The 14,406-nt window shown below is 45.8% G+C and overlaps 1 protein-coding gene across 1 annotated transcript in view; it reads left to right on the top strand.

The window, feature by feature from the left end:
• Positions 1 to 10,773, top strand: part of PIN4 (peptidylprolyl cis/trans isomerase, NIMA-interacting 4) — a 95,064-nt gene extending 84,291 nt beyond the window's left edge. The window contains exon 4 of the mRNA XM_022565584.3: positions 10,684 to 10,773. Coding sequence (XP_022421292.2) covers positions 10,684 to 10,773 — 90 coding nt within the window. The remainder of the gene's footprint in view (positions 1 to 10,683) is intronic.
• The last annotated feature ends 3,633 nt before the right edge of the window (positions 10,774 to 14,406 follow it).

Raw genomic sequence — 14,406 nt, 5'->3', positions numbered from 1 at the left:
AGGAACACCTTCGCCTAAAATCTTAGTATGGCTGGCTCCTTATCATTTAAATCTCAGCCACCTCTCCCTCAAGACCTTCCTGTTTATATCCTTTAGAGCCCTTACTACTATTTAAACTTATCTCCTTTCTGCTTACTTCCATACTGTCTGTTCCTCCTCTAGAACATTAGCTCCATATCTGGATGTCCAATACCCGCAATAGTTCTGGCACATAGTAGGTGCTTAAAAAGTGTTTGGAATGAATGAATAGTTCAACAGTGCTTTCTTGTTTTCAAAGCCTTCTCTTTGTCAGGATCTCAGATTTAGATACAGAGGAGGCGATTGGAGAAGGAAGGGTTGTTTTCCATCTCCCTGGAAGGAACAAAACTGATTTTAAGGACTTTAAGGTCTGCGTCTATCCAAATAATTAGCAAAAGTCTTATCTATTCCCTAACTAAATCTCTCCTTGGAAACACTCAGGGAGCCTCTTTTGAATTATCGCGTGTCATTGCAGGCAATAAAACGTCCTTTCTTTGTCAATATTCTCTGCTTCAAATTTGTCACTAATTCCAGCTGGCCTCGTCCCAGCCCATCTGAATGACCGAAAGGCAGAGTGAATACAATTTAATCTAGTGGCTTGGCCCCCGCGGGATGAGTTGGCAGTGTCTCTGTGGGCCTCATCGCCAAAAGGTGTTCAGGGGCCGTGATTTTTGCACTGAACAAAGGCGGGCCAGCAGGGCTCTCGCTCCTGCGGCGGCGGGGGAATCTGGCAGGCGCTGGCTCCGGGCGGGGGCGAGGCGGCAGGGGGAGCCGCAGAAAGGCGGGGAGAAATAAATGGGAAAGGAGACAATCCCAAAGAGAAGAATAATCATTGTTCTCATAACCGGCCCTCGATTTACAGTTGTACAAACTGTTCCAGCCATTATCTTGTTTCTGCCCCACGACAGCCCGCGTGCGGGTTAGTATAACATCCGGTGGTAGCAACGGGGAAACCGAGCCTCCGGGAGGCCGTCTTGGGAGTGCGGCTGTACCCCGGGCCCTGCCGGCCGCCCGGAGCCCGGTGGCGCCGGGGCCGTTGCTATGGCATTTCTGGATTGTCACAAGTGCCCAGGAAGCATATAAATCGACCTGCGTGAGACACAGCCCTGGGCAAAACAACTTCCAATTTACTCGCAATAATTACCACCCCCAGATAATCGCCTGTACCCGGGCGGGCGCGGAGGGCTTGGCTGGGGGAAGGGAGGGAAGAGGCAAGGGAGGGAGGGAGGGAGGCCGGGCAGAGGTGGCCGAGCCGAGGTTGGGGTTTGGGGCGGGGTGGGGGAAACAGAGAGGGAGTCTTCCTGCGCTCGGTACTGAAGAGGGTACTGAGGAGGGCTCAGTCCTGTGCCCATTGAAGAAAAACACGCAACCTAACAGTTTCAAGTTAAGTTTGGGGCGGGGGGGGAGACCTTACTGAGGACTGTAGCCCGGGAGTCAGCCTCTCACACAGCTCTCAGGAGCCGCTCCTAAAGAGGTAGGGGAGGAGCCAGGATACACAGGATTTTTTTTTTTTTTAACCTGGGAAATACATAATGTCAAGCATACATCTTGGGAAAAGTTACTGCTAGTCATGAGGATCAGCTATCTCAGTTAATTATTTTAGTGCTTTTTCTACGTATGAGTAGATGCAAGAGTCTGGGGTCATTGAAATTCTTCCTTAGATATGACATCTTAACTATCTAAGGCCAGTCAGTATCCAAAGCAAAGGAATGTTTTCTGTTTTTCTCCATTTGAATTCCCCTCAGGGTGCACCTTGAAGGGATGCATGTGGGGGGAGGCTGCAGTGGCTGACCGCTTGATGGCGGCAACATTTGATGTTTACTGGAATGGCAAGCAATATTCTTTGTCCGCACCTGTTTGGTTCTGGAAGCTCAACATTCTGGATGGATCATATCAAGGCATTTCATTCAATATGTACTGGGCACTTTTGGTGGTGGACACTTTGCCTGGCATTAGGGCTGCAAAGGCCATTCTGTGGTGGAGTATGTCACAGACTCCTGGGAGACACACACACACACCCAGGCACATACACAAGACACACAAACAAGGTACAATTATAAGGGCCATTATTCATTCAACATATATTTATTAAGTACCAGGCATTGTGCTGAGGATACAGCAGTGAACAAAACGGACATAAATCCCTGCCTTCATGAAGTTTACGTTGGCGTGGAGGGAGACCAACAATTTTTTTCTCAAATAATGAAAGTATACTGTTGGTTGGTGTATTTGTCTGGGTTCTCCAGAGAAACAGAACCAATAGGATGTGTATATATACATAAAGAGATTTACTATAAGGAACTGGCTCACGCAATTTTGGAGGCTTGAGAAGTCCAAGACGTGCAGTGGGCAAGCTGGAGCCCCAGGAGAGCCAATGGTATAGATAGTTCCAGTCCAAGTCCAAAGGCAAGAGGGAACTGATACCCCTCACTCAGAGAGAAAGGATTTCTTTCTTCCTCAACCTTTTATCATATTCAGGCTTTCAATGGATTGGGTGAGGCCCATTCACATTGGAGAGGGCAATCTGCTTTTCTCAGGTCTACCGGTTTCAAATGTTAATCTCATACAGAAACACCCTCACAGACACACCCAGAGATAATGTTTAGCCAAATATCTGGGCACCCCATGGCCCAGTCAAGTTGACACATAAAATGAGCCATCACAGTTGGCGATAAGTGCAAACAAGGGAGAAAAATGAAACAGGCAAGTAGGAACAGGAAGCCAGGAAGAATTGGTAGGGCAGGGGTGGAAAATTTTAAACAGGGTGATGGCGAAAGTCTCACTGAGAAGGTATCATTTGAATGAAGACTTGAAAGAAGTGAGGCAGCAAGCTGTGCAGATTTCCAAGAATGTTCCAGGCAGAAGAAACAGTATATACAAAGGCCCTGAAACAAGAGCATGTCTGGTGTATCCGGAGGAGCAGGAGTGAGTCCAGAATAGCCAGAGCAGAGTGTGCAAGGGAGAGAGGGTTAGGAGAGAGGCAGAAACAGAGCACACAGGCCATGTAGGCCAACATAAGGACGGACACTGTAAGTGAAACAAGAGCCAGGGCAGGATTTTGAGTTGAAGACACATGATTTGGCTTGTGTTTTAATGGGCTCCCTCTAGCTTCTGTGTGATAAATAGACTGTGTGTGTTTTGAGGCGGAGGGTGGTGAGGGGCAAGGGTGAAGCAGTTAGGAGCACTGTGGGGGGGGCAAAGGAGCACTTAGGGTACCACTGTAGTAATCCAGGTGAAAGATGATGGGAGCTTAGACCAGGGTGGTGCCTGTGGAGATGGTGAAGTGGTAGATTCTGGATATACTTTGAAGGTAGAGCCAATGGGATTTGCTGATGGATTGGACATGTGGTAGGATAAAAAGAAAGGAGTTGAAGGTGATCAAGGAGGAACATGTCCTGGGACAGGCAGTGCGGTATAATCCGGAGAGAGTTTAAGTTCATAGGGACTTGGGAGTTAAATTGCGCTAGATCCCTGCCCTTCTCGGCTGTGGGACCTTGGGCAGGTTGCTTTCCATCACCGAACCCGGGTTCCTTTACCTGTAGAACCTCACAGGGCTGCTGTGAAGATTGAATGAGGTGAGGTATGTAAAACCCCCAGGGCTACAGCTGGCACAGAGTATGTGCTCCCTGAGCACTTGCCCCTCTGCCCTTCCCTTTCTGGGGAAGCTGAAGAAGCTTCATAGGAGGGCCAACTAACATTGGATGGGACTGTAAGGATGAGTGGGGCTTTGTTAGAAGGAAAAGAGGGGCAAAGGGATTCATCCTTCACAACAGGCAGGGTGAAATGGAGCCAATGGCCAGGCAGGCCTTAGTAGACGTCCTACGGTGGGGAAAGCTGCAGGAGGACAGGGAGCATCTGGGCATAGAAAGAGTGTGAGGAATGTTCATTGCAGCTCTATTTACAATAGCCCGGAGATGGAAACAACCTAAGTGCCCATCATCGGATGAAGGGATAAAGAAGATGTGGCACATATATACAATGGAATATTACTCAGCCATAAAAAGAAAAGAAATTGAGTTATTTGTAATGAGGTGGATAGACCTAGAGTCTGTCATACAGAGTGAAGTAAGTCAGAAAGAGAAAGACAAATACCGTATGCTAACACATATATATGGAATTTAAGAAAAAAAAATGTCATGAAGAACCTAGGGGTGAGACAGGAATAAAGACACACACCTACTAGAGAACGGACTTGAGGATATGAGGAGGGGGAAGGGTGAGCTGTGACAAAGCGAGAGAGAGGCATGGACATATATACACTACCAAACGTAAGGTAGATAGCTGGAAGCAGCCGCGTAGCACAGGGAGATCAGCTCAGTGCTTTGTGACCACCTGGAGGGGTGGGATAGGGAGGGTGGGAGGGAGGGAGATGCAAGAGGGAAGAGATATGGGAACATATGTATATGTATAACTGATTCACTTTGTTATAAAGCAGAAACTAACACACCATTGTAAAGCAATTATACCCCAATAAAGATGTTAAAAAAAAAAAAAAAGAAAGAAAGAGTGTGAGGAAAAGAAAGTCATGTGCGAGGAAATGGGCCCCAACAGGGAGTTGTGAGAGGATGGGAGGCCAACCTTCTTCCTCCCTGGCTCTGCCTTGGGCCAGCCTCGGCCCAGAGGATCTTTGAAACCTTCTGAATTAAGGGATGAAGCTGGTTGGAGCTATGGCACACAAATTCCCACATGGTGAGGGGTAGCGAGCTCTGCGCTGTGGGGAGTCACATGACAAACATCTGGCTTGGCCACTGACCAGGACAGCCCGCCCCTCCCACCCCAGTGGTACACATACTGATTGTGAACATATGGCCCCCAAGGAGGGGGCTTTCCTAAAGAGCCATCTTTGCCTTCTGCCTGAATCACCCTGGCCTTGGGCCTACCACCAGGGCCTCCTTACTCCCTTACTCCTTGCATGAAAACATGAATTCCCCTTACATGGGACCAATAGGCCCATGCCAAGGAACCCCCTTCCAGAACCACAAACACCAACCCTCCACTTCATGGGAGGCTCAGGCAACAGACTGCCTGGGTTTCCATCCAGCCCCATCCCTATTCATTGTGTGAACTTGGGCCAAGGTTCTTGACCTCTCTGAGCCTTATTTTCTAGCTCTAAAAGGAGAGATATAAATGACATCTCCCTCGCAGGCTTGAGGAGAGGCTCAAATGGGATTATATGAGACTATGATCCAGAGGCTCTAACTACTGAAAAGATGTAGATTCTACCTGTAAACCACCCCCCCACCAAATTTACACTCAATGCTACTGCTATCAGTAGGTGATTCAGAGTAGAACTTATTACAGAATGTAAAAAGGGAAAGTCCAACCAAGTTCGGATTTTTCCTGTGATGACTGCTTTGATGGAGTCTCTTGAAATATCAGCTATCATATTCTTTCCTCAAACCCTTTTGTTGTTGTTCCTGCTATACGAATGCCCTAAGCATTTTTTTAAACATTTTAAAAAATTAATTTATTTTTGGCTGCGTTGGGTCTTCGTTGCTGTGTGCGGGCTTTCTCTAGTTGCGAGGAGTGGGGGGCTACCCTCTTCATTGCGGTGCGCGGGCTTCTCATTGCGGTGGCTTCTCTTGTTGCAGAGCACGGGATCTAGGCACATGGGCTTCAGTAGTTGTGGCTTGCAGGCTCTAGAGCGCAGGCTCAGTAGTTGTGGCACACGGGCTTAGTTGCTCTGCGGCATGTGGGATCTTCCTGGACCAGGGTTCGAACCCATGTCCCTTGCATTGGCAGGCAGATTCTTAACCACTGCACCACCAGGGAAGTCCTGCCCTAAGCATTTTTATTGAGCAATTGGGCCCTGGAGAATTTGGATTTGGAAACTGTAATGGGCCAGATACATTCTTGTTGGCCAGGATCAGCTAACATTCAATAGAGTTTACTACATGCCAGGGAATGTTCTAGTTCAGTTTTTTAAAAATAAATAAATTTATTTATTTACTTATGGCTGTGTTGGGTCTTCGTTACTGCGCATGGGCTTTCTCTAGCTGTGGTGAGTGGGCGCTACTCTTCGTTGTGGTGAGCAGGCTTCTCATTTCGGTGGCTTCTCTTGTTGTGGAGCACAGGCTCTAGGCACATGGGCTTCAGTAGTTGTGGTGCACAGGCTCAGTAGTTGTGGCTCATGGGCTTAGTTGTTCCACGGCATGTGGGATCTTCCTGGGCCAGGGCTTGAACCCATGTCCCCTGCATTGGCAGGCAGATTCTTAACCACTGTGCCACCAGGGAAGTCCCTGTTCTAGTTCCTTTTATCCTCACAACAAACGCTATGAGGTTGGTACAATTATTATCCCCTTTTACAGATGGGAAAGCTGAGAATCGCGTTAGAAGGTAAACTGACTTGCCCAACGTCACACAGCTAGTGAGTGTTGGTGGAGGTTTTGAACGCAGGCAGTCTTGCTATAAAGGCCATATGCTTAACAACAAGGTCCTACTGTATAGCACAGGGAATTATATTCAGTATCCTGTAATAAACCATAATGGAAAAGAATATGAAAAAATATGTATATATGTATAACTGAATCACTTTGCTGTATACCAGAAACTAACACAACGCTGTAAATCAACTATACTTGAATTAAAGATTTAAAAAATAATAAAAATAAAATTTTAAAAAGAGAGACTGGGACTTCCCTGGTGGCACAGTGGTTAAGAATCCGCCTGCCAGTGCAGGTGACACGGGTTCAAGCTCTGGTCCAGGAAGATCCCACATGCCGTGGAGCAACTAAGCCCGTGTGCCACAACTACTGAGCCTGTGCTCTAGAGCCTGCAAGCCACAACTACTGAGCCCACGTGCCACAACTACTGAAGCCTGCGCAGCTAGAGCCCGTGCTCCGCAATAAGAGAAGCCACCGCAACGAGAAGCCCGCACACCGCAACGAAGAGTAGCCCCCGCTCGCCACAACTAGAAAAAGACTGCACGCAGCAACGAAGACCCAACGCAGCCAAAAATAAATGAATTAATTAATTTAAAAAACAAAAAAGAGAGAGACTGAGCAATTTTTTTAAAAAAAGGCCGTATGCTAAACCACTATGCTATACTGTCTCTTCAAACAGTTGGATCAAACCCTTGTCACACAGGTTAGAGCCTTGTATCCCAAGGGGGACTGGGATGGGTTGAGGGAGTGGGATTGGCTCTCAGTAGCCCTCCCCATGGCTGAAGACCCAGCCCCCCCCCGCCCTCATCCTTGCTACAAAATACATGAGTGCTCAAATTGGCAATGGGGCTGCCTAGTGTCCCTCTTTGTGGAGGCATCTATAATTGAGAGAGAGGTTTGAACTAAATACCTTCCAAAGGTCCTTTCAGTTCAAGAAGTTGAAGTCTCTAATCTACCTCTGGTCTGCCCGCTGTCTCCTCCCAGAGGAGCAAGCCAACTCTTCGCTGTTCCCTGCAGGCCCTTTACCCTTGGTTCTCCTACAAGCGGGTGGGGTAGATCTGCCCTTGCCTTGCTCACTGTGTGCACCTGGAAGACCTCATCTCTCCATGGCTGATGCCTTCTTTTTCCTGATGCCTGATCCACACCTCTTCTCTGGGCTGTAGAACCATCTCTCCAGCTGCCTCTTGGACCACTTGGTGCTCTCCCTGCAGTGTGAACTGCATGGGTGTCTTCTTCTCTGAAACCTCTTCCTCCTCTCGTGCTCCTCTTCTTGAGGAATGGCTCCTCCATTTATCCATTTGCTTAAGCCAGAGCCCCAGGAGGCATCCTCAAAGTTTTCTTGCCCTCACTCCCCACATGCCATCAGGCACCAGGGCCTGTCAATGTTACCTCCTACGTATCTCATGAATCCACTGCCTTCTCTCCATCCCCACCACCACTTCCCCGGTCCAAGCCACCACCATTTGAGAGAGGAAGTAGAAAGCAAAGCCTTCCCCTGCCCTCTCTGCCTCTATTACCTCCCTTCCAGTCCATCTTCCACCCCGAAGCCAGGGTGAGCTTTTGAAAACAAAATCTGAGTGTCTCTTCTCTGCCCAAAACTCTTCTATGACTTTCTCTTAAGATTAAGTCCAGGACTTCCCTGGTGGCGCAGTGGTTAAGAATCGCCTGCCAATGCAGGGGGCACGGATTTGAGCCCTGGTCCGGGAAGATCCCACATGCCACGGAGCAATTAAGCCCGTGTGCCACAAGTACAGAGCCTGCAAGCCACAACTTCTAAGCCCACGTGTCACAATTACTGAAACCCACGCACCTAGAAGCCATACTCTGCAACAAAAGAAGCCACCACAATGAGAAGCCACTGCACCTCAAGAAGAGTAGCCCCCGCTCGCTGCAACTAGAGAAAGCCCGCGCACAGCAATGAAGACCTGATGCAGCCTAAAATAATAAAATAATAAATAAATAAATAAATAAATAAATAAATTAAAAGATTAAGTCCAAATTCCTATACACGTGTGATGAGGCACTGTGCTATTAGGCAAGCCATTTTCCAGGGTAGGTTCTGGAGTCTATATACATGTTTTCTTTTTTATAAATTTATTTATTTATTTTTGGCTGCATTGGGTCCTCATTACTGCGCACTGGCTTTCTCTGGTTGCAGAGAGCGGGGGCTACTCTTCATTGTGGTGCACGGGCTTCTCATGGCGGTGGCTTCTCTTGTTGCGGAGCACGCGCTCTAGGCGCACAGGCTTCAGTAGTTGTGGCACGCAGGCTCTAGAGCGCAGGCTCAGTAGTTGTGGCACACGGGCTTAGTTGCTCTGCGGCATGTGGGATCTTCCCGGACCAGGGCTCGAACCCATGTCCCCTGCATTGGCAGGCGGATTCTTAACCACTGCGCCACCAGGGAAGCCCCTATATACATGTTTTTAATTGAAGTACAGTTGATTTACAATGTTGTGTTAGTTTCAGGTAGACAGTACAGTGATATATATATTTGTATATATATATATATATATATATATACACATATAATTATATATTCTTTTTCAGATTCTTTTCCCTTATAGGTTATTATAAAATATCGGGTATAGTTCTCTGTGCTATACAGTAGATCCTTGCTGTTTATCTATTTTATATATAGTAGTGTGTATATGTTAATCCCAAATTCATAATTTATGCCTTCTGGAGTCGATATTAAACCTCCATCCTGATGTCAGACCAGCCACCTAATAGCGAATGTGACTTTCAGTACACTTCTTAAACTCTCTGACCTGCAGTTTTCTCATTTGTAAAGTAGGACAATAGCAGCATCTACCCGGTAGGCTTGTTGTGAGTCTGACAGAAGGTAGTGTGTGGAACGCACTGAGCTCCGTGCCCTGAGAAGATGTGCTTTAATCATTCACTGCAAGTGAGATCTTATGATTATAAACTTAGCAGTATCAGTCATATAAACTATTATTGATTGAATCAACTAATGATTAATAATTACAATTAATAACATCGTGGATCTTCTTATATTGTATTAGACATTATTATTATGAGGTTATTATTATATGACTTTGGATTTTATGATTCTCTCTCCAGGCTCACCTCTCACAATCCCCCCCCACCACATCTTTTCCCTTCTTCTCATTGCCACAAACTCTCACCACACCCTGCCCCCCAGCTTTTTCACTCTCTCCCTGGAAAGTTATTCTTTAAAAAAAAATTATATTGAAGTATAGTTGATTTACAATATTGTATAAGTTTCAGGTGTACAGCACAGCGATTCAGTTATATATATAAATATATATATATATATATATTCTTTTTCAGAATCTTCTCCATTATACGTTATTACATAATATCGAGTTTAGTTCCCTGTGGTGTACAGTAGGTCCCTGTTGCTTATCTAACCCTGGAAAGTTCTTTTCTTCCCATCCTCTGGTTCCTCAAGCCCCTTTTTCTATCGCTAAGTCCCTTCCGTTATCAGCTCAGGCATCGATTCCCCTGGGAAGCCTTCCTAGACCCTCCCCCAGACCACTGTAGATGGCTTTTCTATGGGTCCCCAGAGCACCCTGTGTTTCCCTTCTCAAAGCGTCCATCACACCGTATTTATAAACATTTACTTGTCAGGCTCCTGGAATTAGGCCGTCAGTTTGGGGAGGAGTTCTGTGTCTCATTCACCACTATATTCCAATCTCTTAGCACTGTTGTACACATAGTAGTTGTCCAGTAAATGTTTGTTGAGTGAACAAAAGACTGGCCTGGCAGCAATCCTCCCGCACACCACTCCTACCCACCTCCCAAGGCCCTGAGTCAAACCTCTTCAAAGCCAACAGCTGTTAACTGAGCACAGAATCAGACTGAACCCAAGTGGGTGGGTTGACCACCTGGTCAGGCAAGAACTTTCTGTCTCTGCCCTAGAGGTATTTCTGTCCTTGGGTTCATAAACCTCTCACTCCCTGAGGGCTTAGTAAAGGTGTGGACGTTAGTGGTAGGGAGTGATTTAGGGCAAGTTGACTCACCTCCCTGAACTTTATTTTTGTCATCTGTAAAATGATGAATAAGGCCCACTTGGCAGGGTCATCATGGAGATTCACTGAGGTAACACACAGAGGTGCTTTGTAAACTGCAAAGGACTGCATGTAGCACTTGATGACAATCAAACACAGAAAATGGGTCACTCTTTGGCTCAACTCTTTTCAAGACCTCATGTAGACAAGGGCCCTCCTGCTTATACAGCATTATCTCCAGCAATCAGGTTACAATTGATTGACATTATTGCTTTCTTTATATTTGGCAGATTCCCAGCCTGTGGCAACATGCTGGTCACCATAGAGACCTGAGAAGCATCCTTGTCTCATTGGTACCACATTTACAAACCAACCCTTAAAGTGGATTATTTTGCAGATGGCTGATCTCATCTATTTATTGTTGATTGTATTAGTTCCAATTTGAGAAGGTGACATTTTCTGACCTTGTCCCCTTAAGCACAAGCAAAAACAGTGGCTTTTTTTTTTGAAAATGAAAAAGTACAAGGTGTGCAGTAAGGATATAAGACAGATGGAGGGAAGGATTTGTAGGGGAACTGCAGGATATACCTCTCATTCATTCATTCATTCAGCGCCCACAATGTGCCAGTTACTGGGCTAGATACTGGGGATACAGCAGTGAGCAAGGTTAGCCTTTAGGATCTCACAGTCTCCTGGAAAAGACAGACAATTAAATAGACAATTATAATACAGTGTGGTAAATTCCATGATGAGAGGAACAGGGAAATGGTGGGCCGTGGGCCCCTACTCTTCCCAGAGGTTTCCCAGAGGAAGCAACATCTCAGCTGAGACTGGAAGGATGGGTGAGAGTCCGCCAGAAAAAACAGATAGGGGAGGGGAGTGCCGGAGAATGGAATGAAAAAAAAATGTTCCTGGAAGAAAAAAGTGTCCAAATAATATGAAGAGAGACAAGAACGGGGTAAATTTGAGGGCCAAAAAGAAAATCATTGACTATAGGAATAGAAGCACTGTGGGGGCGGGAGGGAGAGGAAAAGGATGCTACTTGGGACATGCTGAGGAGATGTCCAAGAGGAGACTCCGGGTGGCAGGTGACTATGTGGGTCTGACTCCAACAAAGAAGTTGTGGGGAATAGAAACCTGGGAATCGGGAGGTAGCGTGTTTTCCCCTATTGAGAAAATAGCTTAGGACCACATTGGGGAGGGCTTGCAAGGGTAGCCCAGGCATTTGGACCTGATTCTACAGGCAGTGTGTTTGAACAAAAAGCTTTGAAGAGGAAGTGACACAATTTAAAAAATCTACAAACAATAAATGCTGGAGAGGGTGTGGAGAAAAGGGAACCCTCTCGCACTGCTGGTGGAAATGTAAATTGATACAGCCACTATGGAGAACAGTATGGAGGTTCCTTAATAAACTAAAAATAGAATTACCATATGACCCAGCAATCCCACTATTGGGCATATACCCTGAGAAAACCATAATTCAAAACGTCACATGTGGACTTCCCTTGTGTCACAGTGGTTAAGAATCCGCCTGCCAATGCAGGGGACACGGGTTTGAGCCCTGGTCTGGGAAGATCCCACATGCCACGGAGCAACTAAGCCCGTGCGCCACAACTACTGAGCCTGCGCTCTAGAGCCCGCAAGCCACAACTACTGAAGCCCGCACACCTAGAGCCTGTGCTCCGCAACAAGAGAAGCCACGCAATGAGAAGCCCGCACACCACAACGAAGAGTAGCCCCTGCTCGCCACAACTAGAGAAAGCCCATGCGCAGCAACAAAGACCCAATGCAGCCAAAAATAAATTAAAAAAAAAAGTCACATGTACCCCAATGTTCATTGCAGCACTATTTACAATAGCCAGGACATGGAAGCAACCTAAATGTCCATCAACTGATGAATGGATAAAGAAGATGTGGTACATATATACAATGGAATATTACTCAGCCATAAAAAGGAAGGAAATTGGGTCATTTGTAGAGATGTGGATGGATGGACTTAGAGTCTGTCATACAGAATGAAGTCAGAAAGAGAGGAATATCTCATATTAACGCATATATGTGGAATCTAGAAAAATGGTACAGATGAATATATTTGCAGGGCAGGAATAGAGATGCAGACGTAGAAAACAGACATGTGGACACAGGGGGTGAAGGGGAGGGTGGGATGAATTGGGAGATCAGGTTTGACAGAAGTATACACTACCATGTGTAAAATCGGTAGCTAGTGGGAACCTGCTGAATAGCACAGGGATCTCAGCTCGGTGCTCTGTGGTGACCTAGATGGGTGGGATGGGGGCGGTGTAGGGAGGTCCAAGAGGGAGGGGATATATGTATACATATAGCTGATTCACTTCGTTGTACAGCAGAAACTAACACAACATTTTATTTTATTTATTTATTTATTTATTTTTGCGGTACCTGGGCCTCTCACTGTTGTGGCCTCTCCCGTTGCGGAGCACAGGCTCTGGATGCTCAGGCTCAGCGGCCATGGCTCATGGGCCCAGCCGCTCCGCGGCGTGTGGGATCTTCCCGGACCGGGGCATGAACCTGCATCCCCTGCATCGGCAGGCGGACTCTCAACCGCTACGCCACCAGGGAAGCCCAAACACAACATTTTAAATCAATTATACTCCAATAAAAAAATATCAATTAGAAAAAATTCTAAATGTTAATATATAAACTGACAAGTAACTTATATTCAATAGAGGTAATAAATAAATACTAAAAACTCATCACTTCCTAATTATTTTACTACATTTTACTATTATCTATAATCTTGAGGTTATTTGCGCCTGCTGTATCCTCATGGTGGGAATGCTATATAATGGTGTGCTACTGCTAACTTCTTCCCAGCTGCCTGTTCATGGTGGTAGTTTGAAATCGGCTATGGAAATTGGTAAACACTACAAATCAGGACTTGATTACTGTTTTGTTGATTGTCTAGAGTTAAGGAACTAACGGAGAAAATGTTAAAATGCTGATAAAACTTAGAAACGTGCTGTGTCTTGTAGCCATTACACTCTAAATTGTACAAAAAATACGGAAACATTCTCTCAGTATTTGAAAAGTATTATTTGATTCAGCAAATAAGTTGTTCATGTCATTGACAAATGAGTGAAGTTCTAACATATGTCTTGGTTGTTTCACTTTTGTCTTATTTGTTAATGCAAACAAAAATATCAACACTTGTCAGAACTACATTTCTTTGTCAGTTGCAACCCTGATGATAGGTTGATATGGATACAAGAGTTTGGCAAAAATCAATGAAAACATTCTGTGAGAATCAACTGGCTATATGGAATTCACAGTAAAGAGTCTTGCCTACTTTCTTACTTGCAAATTGTGTTATACATCCTTTTATTTATTTATTTATTATTTATTTATTTTTGGCTGCGTTGGGTCTTCGTTGCTGCGCGCAGCATTTCTCTAGTTGTGGTGAGCAGGGGCTACTCTTCATTGAGGTGCGCAGGCTTCTTATTGCGGTGGCTTCTCTTGTTGCTGAGCATGGGCTCTAGGCATGCAGGCTTCAGTAGTTGTGGCATGCAGGCTTAGTAGTTGTGGCTCGCGGGCTCTAGAGCACAGGCTCGGTAGTTGTGGCGCACGGGCTTAGTTGCTCTGCGGCATGTGGGATCTTCCCGGACCAGGGCTCGAACCCGTGTCCCCTGCATTGGCAGGCGGATTCTTAACCACTGCACCACCAGGGAAGCCCTATACATCCTTTATATCAGTAAAATGTACAATAAACCTATGTAGATACGCACGCACACACACACACACACACACACATTTTTTCCAGAGAGCTAGATGTTTAAGATTTACCAGCACACCACTAATTATACATGTTCACCATTGCTAGAAAAGCTAAGAAAAACACATGAGCATATCCCTACGAAAGTCCCTGGAATAAGCTGAAAAGCTGTTGGCTCTTGAGAAGTTTCTTCTTTCTGTTGTTGTTATTATTATTAATAAGGGCTATTTGTTGTCTCTTGGGAATATTCTTTATTATTGTTATT

Source organism: Delphinapterus leucas, chromosome X (genome assembly GCF_059928025.1).
Source record: "Delphinapterus leucas isolate spDelLeu-1000000601 "Yukka" chromosome X, BTC_Dleu_Yukka2, whole genome shotgun sequence".
In the NCBI taxonomy this organism is placed as follows: Eukaryota; Metazoa; Chordata; class Mammalia; order Artiodactyla; family Monodontidae; genus Delphinapterus; species Delphinapterus leucas.
The sequence above is the reverse complement of the archived record's forward strand: the minus strand, read 5'-3'. Positions and strand labels throughout refer to the sequence as shown.